The sequence below is a fragment of the Oncorhynchus tshawytscha genome, linkage group LG19 (assembly GCF_018296145.1).
Source record: "Oncorhynchus tshawytscha isolate Ot180627B linkage group LG19, Otsh_v2.0, whole genome shotgun sequence".
Taxonomy (NCBI): Eukaryota; Metazoa; Chordata; class Actinopteri; order Salmoniformes; family Salmonidae; genus Oncorhynchus; species Oncorhynchus tshawytscha.
The window spans coordinates 55864781-55873990 of record NC_056447.1 but is presented as its reverse complement, the minus strand read 5'-3'; the positions used below and the strand labels follow the sequence as shown (position 1 = coordinate 55873990).

Here is a 9210-nt window from a genome sequence, read left to right as displayed (position 1 = left end):
AATTTAGCCTGGTCTGGAGCAGGCTAGCTCCACAGAATAAATCTCCATGGTAATTTATACCATAACATATCCTCCTGCCCCCTATCCATCTTTAGTGCAACCGGATTACGGATCAATTGAGCCAGGATCACCAAGATATCCTGGCTTAATCCCTTATCCTAGTTTTGTGCAACAGGCCCCAGGTTGAAATGAAAGGTACTGGGTGTCGTGAGTGGGAAGTCAGGCGCAGGAAAACAGAGAGTTCAATATAGTGCTCCTTTAATGCAACACACGGTGAACCACGGCCACCCCACTAAACACTGGGTGCTCAAAACAAAATGCCCCAGACACGGGGAACGAAAACAGTCCAGCACTATACACGATCATACAACCAACAAGTTCGACAATAACAAACACCAGGGTTACAATAATCAATCCCGCACAAAGAAACGGGCGGGCCGGCTGACTAATAAAGCCCAACTAATTACAACCAACTCAAAACAGGTGCTATCAATAAACACATAAGGAGGGGGAGGAAAGAAATCAGTGGCAGCTAGTAGGCCGGCGACGACGGACCGCCGAGCGCCACCCGAACGGGAAGGGGAGCCACCTTCGGTCGGACTCGTGACATGCATAAACACTTTCATCAGGCTTTCACAACTCAAATTTCTCATTTAAATAAAGCATCTTCTTCATACATTACAAACCGATAGAAACCATTACAATGTGTAGCAAATAACTTATATTGCACAGACATATGAAAATTAAACACTAAAGTGAAATGTTAACTGAATAGTGCTGGTGCATGAACTCTAAAACATTCATGTGGTTCATCAGTAGCTATGGGAAATGTAGTTCTTTTCACACTGATCTACAATAGAAAAGTAAACTGAATAGTGCTGGTGCATGAACTCTAAAACATTCATATGGTTCATCAGTAGCTATGGGAAATGTAGTTCTTTTCACACTGATCTACAATAGAAAAGTAAACTGAATAGTGCTGGTGCATGAACTCTAAAACATTCATGTGGTTCATCAGTAGGTATGGGAAATGTAGTTCTTTTCACACTGATCTACAATAGAAAAGTAAACTGAATAGTGCTGGTGCATGAACTCTAAAACATTCATGTGGTTCATCAGTAGGTATGGGAAATGTAGTTCTTTTCACACTGATCTACAATAGAAAACGTCATTTGAATCATCTAGGCCTATTTTGAACATTAAAAGGACTTTGTTGAATAAAATCATTTTAGAAGGAAAATGTACTATACAGTAAATAGGTCACAAGAATGAGAATATTCCTCAAAGTTCAAAATGTCTGAAACGATTGCAAAAGAAGTAATCATGTAAGCACCATGATGTTAAAGCTGGCCAAGTTGAAATGGCTGAGAGAAAGAAGGAGGAGCGTGAGGCGAGAGGACAAAGAGAGAGTACGCTGCAAGATGCCTGGTACAGTTTATGGATGTAGTGTGAGCATATTTCCTCTGAGTGTGTATATTCTATTCATAGCTATGCCACCCTGTCTGTTCCAAAGCTCCATTGGCTGGCTTGCATATTCTCTTGTATATCTTGGCATTAAGGGAGGCACGTCCTGTGATTCACACTGCCAACATTGGGCAGTAGAATCTTTATTTTTTTACCAGTGTCGAAGCCTGGCAAACAATCCCCTCTAAAAAAAATAAGCTTTTATTTAAAAAAATATTTAAAAATGTCGTAGAAGGGCCAACACCCCAAAAAAGCCTTTTCAAGTCAACTGGTACCAACACTCTTCATGTTGTTAGCTGAACCTCAGTCTAGATTGAGACTTCCAGGATCTCTCCATGTCCATCTTTAGCCTACCTGCCATTACAAAACAGAAGAAAACATGGTATTAAAGGAGTGGAATAGACATCATCTCCTCAAAGGGGAAAAGCATAAGACAAATAAATGATCCGTTGAGAGAAACAGGAAACATTCCAACAACAAGTGGGTGATATGTGGCAAACATGAACCAGATCCATTCATGTAGTCGGAGACATTAAAAACCCTTTATGTTTCGGGCTGCATCATTGAACTATTCTAACTCAAAACAAATGACCTACAGTGGGGAGAACAAGTATTTGATAACCTGCAAAATCGGCAGTGTTTCCTACTTACAAAGCATGTAGAGGTTTGTAATTGTTATCATAGGTACACTTCAACTGTGAGAGACAGAATCCAAAACAAAAATCCAGAAAATCACATTGTATGATTTTTGAGTAATTAATTTGCATTTTATTGCATGACATAAGTATTTGATCACCTACCAAGCAGTAAGAATTCCAGCTCTCACAGACCTGTTAGTTTTCCTTTAAGAAGCCCTCCTGTTCTCCACTCATTACCTGTATTAACTGCACCTGTTTGAACTCATTACCTGTATAAAAGACACCTGTCCACACACTCAATCAAACAGACTCTAACCTCTCCACAATGGCCAAGACCAGAGATCTGTGTAAGGACATCAGGCATAAAATTGTAGACCTGCACAAGGCTGGGATGGGCTACAGGACAATAGGCAAGCAGCTTGGTGAGAAGGCAACAACTGTTGGCGCAGTTATTAGAAAATGGAAGAAGTTCAAGATGACGGTCAATCACCCTCGGTCTGGGGCTCCATGCAAGATCTCACCTCGTGGGGCATCAATGATCATGAGGAAGGTGAGGGATCAGTCCAGAACTACAAGGCAGGACCTGGTCAATGACCTGAAGCTGGGACCACAGTCTCAAAGAAAACCATTTGTAACACACTACGCCGTCATGGATTAAAATCCTGCAGCGCACGCAAGGTCCCCCGCTCAAGCCAGCGCATATCCAGGCCCGTCTGAAGTTTGCCAATGACCATCTGGATGATCCAGAGGAGGGATGGGAGAAGGTCATGTGGTCTGATGAGACAAAAATAGAGCTTACTGGTCTAAACTCCACTCGCCGTGTTTGGAGGAAGAAGAAGGATGAGTACAACCCCAAGAACACCATCCCAACCGTGAAGCATGGAGGTGGAAACATCATTCTTTGGGGATGCTTTTCTGCAAAGGGGACAGGACGACTGCACCGTATTGAGGGGAGGATGGATGGGGCCAAGTATCGCGAGATCTTGGCCAACAACCTCTTCCCTCAGTAAGAACATTGAAGATGGGTCGTGACTGGGTCTTCCAGCATGACAACGACCCGAAACACACAGCCAGGGCAATTAAGGAGTGGCTCCGTAAGAAGCATCTCAAGGTCCTGGAGTGGCCTAGCCAGTCTCCAGACCTGAACCCAATAGAAAATCATTGGAGGGAGCTGAAAGTCCGTATTGCCCAGCGGCAGCCCCAAAACCTGAAGGATCTGGAGAAGGTCTGTATGGAGGAGTGGGCCAAAATCCCTGCTGCAGTGTGTGCAAACCTGGTCAAGAACTATAGGAAACGTATGATCTCTAATTGGCAAACAAAGGTTTCTGTACCAGATATTAAGTTCTGCTTTTCTGATGTACCAAATACTTATGTCATGCAATAAAATGCAAATTAATTACTTTTTTTTTAAATCATACAATGTGATTTTCTGGATTTTTGTTTTAGATTCCATCTCTCACAGTTGAAGTGGACCTATGATAAAAATTACAGACCTCTACATGCTTTGTAAGTAGGAAAACCTGCAAAATCGGCAGTGTATCAAATACTTGTTCTCCCCACTGTATATCATTAATTTATTTTATTTTATATAATATCTATAAGCCAGCAAAGAATACAAGGTTAGGCCATCTTGCCTTTCTCAAAGGTGTGCCGATTCGTTAAGAGACTCACCTCTTGAAGTTGCAGGCAGACTGTGACATGACATAATCTGTGTTCACTGTGTTGAAAATACGAGGACTAACCTTCAGCCCTCCTCCTCCAGGTGGAGACGGTCTCATCTCTTGTTTCTCCATCTCCTTATTCTTTTTATTTCTCTCAACTGCTTGGGGGTTTTTGACGCCCCTGGAGGTTGTCTAAGAGGAGATGGAGAGGTCAGAATGGCAGCTACAGACACACGCCTGTGTCCCCACTGGCACTCACTACATTAGACCAGAACCCTATAGAACCCTATTCCCTATATAGTTCACTACTTTAGACCAGGGCCCTATAGAACCCTATTCCCTATATAGTGCACTACTTTAGACCAGAGCCCTATAGAACCCTATTCCCTATATAGTGCACTACTTTAGACCAGAGCCCTATAGAACCCTATTCCCTATATATAGTGCACTACTTTAGACCAGGGCCCTATAGAACCCTATTCCCTATACAGTGCACTACTTTAGACCAGGGCCCTATAGAACCCTATTCTCTATATAGTGCACTACTTTAGACCAGGGCCCTATAGAACCCTATTCCCTATATAGTGCACTACTTTAGACCAGGGCCCTATAGAACCCTATACAGTGCACTATTTTAGACCAGAGCCCTATAGAACCCTATTCTCTATATAGTGCACTACTTTAGACCATGGCCCTATAGAACCCTATTCCCTATATAGTGCACTACTTTAGACCAGAGCCCTATAGAACCCTATTCCCTATATAGTGCACTACTTTAGACCAGGGCCCTATAGAACCCTATTCCCTATATAGTGCACTACTTTAGACCAGAGCCCTATAGAACCCTATTCCCTATATAGTGCACTACTTTAGACCAGGGCCCTATAGAACCCTATTCCCTATATAGTGCACTACTTTAGACCATGGTCCATAGACTTGTAACAGTATATTCAACACTAACGTCTCTCATCATGTGTTCAGTTGAAACAAGTTCATTCATTATCTTCTGTTCACTTCACTTCATTGATCTTTTCAGAAATGGGTCTCTCATAATTGAGAGCTTTTACAGACAAGAGTTTTACTAGAATACAGGCTACATGTGCATGTCATTATCTGACTAGAAATATTATGTTGAACATAATTCTATTTGTACGGTTAAATGCTAGATACAGAAGCGTTGCATATCAAACTGAGCTTCCCGAGAGAGGATAGTGCTCGCTATTGGACAGAGCAGCCAGATGTCAGACTTCCTGAGAGAGAATAGTGCTCGCTATTGGACAGAGCAGCCAGATGCCAGACTTCCTGAGAGAGGATAGTGCTCGCTATTGGACAGAGCAGCCAGATGCCAGACTTCCTGAGAGAGGATAGTGCTCGCCATTGGGCAGAGTAGCCAGACTTCCTGAGAGAGGATAGTGCTCGCCATTGGGCAGAGTAGCCAGACTTCCTGAGAGAGGATAGTGCTCGCCATTGGGCAGAGTAGCCAGACTTCCTGAGAGAGGATAGTGCTCGCCATTGGGCAAAGCAGCCAGATGTCAGACTTTCTGAGACACATTCAGTACAGTTAATGCAGATATATAGCCGTTGCCAGGTCGTCACTAGTTACCACAGCCACAAAGTCATAAACACCACCTACTTCTACAATTTATCTTCTTAAAATATTATTTTAAACCTAACCATAACCACACTGCTAACCTTATGCCTTACCTTAAATTGAGACAACAACAAAAAAAAATCAGATTTTTGTTTTCATGAATTTTACAATTTAGCCAATTTTGACTTTGTGGCTGTGCTATCTAGTGGGAACCCAGTTGCCAGCTGTTTGACACGTGCTGGATTATATGAGTCTTCCCATGTGGCAAGAGGCCTGGTCCCAGATCTGTTAGAGGCATTAAGTTCCATTGTTGTGTCAGGGAAAGCATAAGTTATAGCCTGGTCCCAGATCTGTTAGAGGCATTAAGCTCCAGTATATAGTGTTGTGTCAGGGAAAGCAAAAGTTATAGCCTGGTCCCAGATCTGTTTGTGCCATCTTGCCAACTCCTGTGGTCAAAGGAATGACAATAACCATTGGAGCTGGCAAGACAGCACAAACCGATTGGGAACTAGGGTAAGGAACGGTTTTAAAAAGTTAAGACAGAATGACAAAGTGTGCAGCGCCAGAAGTGAGAGGTGGGTGGTGTGGGTGGTGGGAGGAAATACCAGCCGAGTCAAGACATTGATAACATGGTCTTCATACTCACCTCGATGCTTTAGTAGGCCGACATGCTTTATGGGTTGGATACAATTGGCTTTGACTGAAGAATTTCTGGATAACAGTAAAAATACCCACCAGTCTTATGAGGAGCTACTAAACATTATGATTGAAGAGACATTAGTAGCCTTGCAACAAAAGGGTACAAACACCATAAATTGGATTTCTAGATTGGATTTCTTGGTTCAAGGCTCGTTATACAGGCAAACCTTTTCACACTACTGAGCCGAATCAAGCCGAGCTGCAGTGTGCTGACCTGGTTACACGGCACATCTACCGTACAAATGTAGGATCTTAATTTGAGACAGTTTGCTACAGCCCAAACTTAATTACGCAGCAACAGGAAATGTGAATTATTATGTGTATTATAATTTAAATAAAAAAAATTTGTAGGAGTTGATACATTTTTCGTAAGGGAAAAAAATCGAGTCTGAAATTTCACAGTGAAAATTACAAACTTCAGAAGACTTTTTAAATCTCAAAATACACTGCAAGTTTTAAATGTCCTGCATTGCCGGACAGTTCTCCTGCAACAGGGTGATCACATTAAGATCCTACATCTGTAGCTGCTGGAACCGTGCTGGGAAAGGATTGGAGCCAGCACAGTAGGGTTTTCCGGTCAGTTAACACGATAGTGTAAAAAGGATAGCTAATAAGATCACTGCCTTCTCTCTTCTCCCAGCAGACTCCACTCTGTCTCAGTAAGCTCTTCTACGCTATATGAATAACAAGACTTGGAGAGTGGCTGGCTGCTGAGATTAACTAGTAGAGTTGAGATGATAAACCATACCGATCACTTATCACAGGCATTTTGCGGATATTGTTCATTACGATATGTAGCCTATACTAGAGAAATGTGTTTTAAATGAAATATGACTGATTGTTGTTAATGGAACAATTAATGGCTACAACCATCCAACTAGTAGTAGTTTAAAATGTTTTTGTTATAAACTTTATCGTTATTGCCTCAATTCAGGCAATTTATCCCAATATGGATTTTTGTCCGTATCGCCCAGCTCTACTGACTGTTCAGTGGTTGTCTACAGTATGCCACTTAGAAGACACCCATCCAAGCTAAATGACTCATGGTACAGTGGTGTACAGGATCCCTGTGGGAACTGAACCCACAACCTCACCACACCTTAATCCAACTGAGCCACACAGGACCACCATGTGTAGGCTATATAGGACTGGTTTCCTGGACACAGATTAATCCTAGTCCTGGACTAAAAAAAGAAATGTTTAACGGTGAATCTCCATGGAAAATGCTTTTCAACCCTGGACTAGGCTTAATCTGTGTCCGGGAAACCAGCCCTTCGCTGTACCAGTGTAAGCCTACCTTATATGGTTGTCATAAAAACTTGTCCAAAACAGTCATACCTCTTTCTGTCTCTGCTCAGCCAGCTGGCGTCTCCTTGTCTCCTGGGAAGGAAGCAGAACATGATGTGGAGTATAAGGAAATTTTTTTTAAATAACGTTAATGAAATTAATGAGAAAAATATATATATTAAACGACAAAACCAGAAGAGCAGAGATCTGCATGGAAACGTATAAATCTGATTGTTTTGGTGTTTGTTGGTTATGCTGTTTCATGTTACATTGTACATATAGTTGGATTCCAAAATGAAACAATTTGTTTACGATGTTGACCTGAAACATGGACAATAGTGTGTGTGTATAAATATATATACTGTATAAAGTGTAACTCGCTAGTTACCGCCAGCACCCAAACTAATAATGAACCTAGCTACTGTAACTAGTTACTTACTCGATCTGTTGTGGGGGACAAGTCGTTTCCAGATCCACCAAGGCACGGTAAACACATCCCCATATTTGAGCAAGGAAATCAAAATGTTTACTTTCAGTGTTGAATGTTTGTTGACTAAATTACTTGACTAGATTTAGTTCGCTACATCTAGAAGAACCCAGCAGGCAAAATGGGCTAGTTAAGTTAGTTACTCTTGTGCACATCGACAAAAAGTGTCTACCCACTCTGCTTTTGATAAATCTACGAGCTAACTAACTATAAGCACTTGATATATTTTTTTCTCTCCATCTAACCACTTGTTGAAACGACGGGGTCATTTGGAAAAACGTCCACTTGAAAGACAGGGTGGGGGGGAAGACTTCGCCAATGTAAACACAGAATACGAGCTGTGTTCAAGACCAAATAAGAACTCAGACGGGCTTGTTATTCTTCTATGATATAACGGGGGTCCGCAAACAAATGTTAAAAGGTGTTTGCCACCACCTATTGTGCTGGAGTGTCTGGTCAATCACAACATTAGCTCCACATTTCTAAATCCTCCTACCTAACTCAGTACTTCTGAGAAAAAAAGAAGGGAAAAAAAAAAGCCCTACTAACTTCTAAAAAAAAAACTCCCTCATCCCCCTTCCAAACCTCTCCAACACTTCAATCTTTCCGTCTCTTCAACATACTAACAACAATACATGCTCCATCGTTTCATTGATCATACACAGACCATTCACATGTTGCCAACCAGATGTAATGATCAGTTCGATGTACAATTTTTTCATTTAACCAGGCAAGTCAGTTAAAAACAAATTCTTATTTACAATGACGGCCTAGGAACAGTGGGTTAACTGCCTTGTTCAGGGGGCAGAACAACAGATTTGTACCTTGTCAGCTCAGGGGTTTGATCTAGCAACCTTTTGTTTACTGGCCCAACACTAGGCTACCTGCCGCCCCCAATGTCCTAGGCGCAGTCGAGCAAACACCACCTCTTCCTTCCTAATCTGACCTTTGAATCTTGGTCCACCAACCTTTCTTGGATGGCATATAAATGCCGGTCTCATCTCTTCTGCCGCACATCTATCAAAATTGCTCTGATCTTACATTTGGCCTCACTTCTACCCAGTGGAACATTCAAATCAATTATATCTAGTTTTAAAGCTCTTTTGGCTAACTGGTCTACAATTGAATTCCCAAATGTATTGGGACCCAACAGTATCTCACTACTACACCCAGTCTCTCCATTCTCCATGATAACATGAATTCCTCCAATAGTAGGTCACTCCTACTAGATTTACCAGGTGATAAACTATTTAATACAGACAGAGAATATACTATAATTCTAAACAGGTTGTACGTCCTCCACCCACTGGAGGGCAACTAGGGTGGCAGTTAGTAGTTAAGAGTGTTGGGCCAGTAACCGAATGGTTGCTGGTTTGAATCCTC

At 41.9% G+C, this 9210-nt stretch overlaps 1 protein-coding gene across 2 annotated transcripts; it reads right to left on the bottom strand.

Annotated features, from left to right (window-relative positions):
- Positions 1–241: 241 nt before the first annotated feature.
- Positions 242–8541, bottom strand: LOC112235177 (small VCP/p97-interacting protein-like). 2 transcript variants are annotated; one of them, XR_006079415.1, is made up of 5 exons: positions 7780–8541; positions 7392–7433; positions 6001–6065; positions 3845–3955; positions 242–1818 (listed from the first exon to the last, which is right to left on the bottom strand). XR_006079415.1 is itself a non-coding variant. In XM_042301958.1 (4 exons), the coding sequence occupies exons 1-4, from the start codon at positions 7840–7842 to the stop codon at positions 1810–1812; spliced, it is 225 nt and encodes a 74-aa protein (XP_042157892.1). In that variant the 5' UTR covers positions 7843–8302; the 3' UTR covers positions 242–1809. The 2 variants fall into 2 exon arrangements, 1 of the variants encoding a protein (XP_042157892.1); XM_042301958.1 differs by lacking the exon at positions 6001–6065 and having other exon boundaries at positions 7780–8302.
- Between the last annotated feature and the right edge of the window lie 669 nt (positions 8542–9210).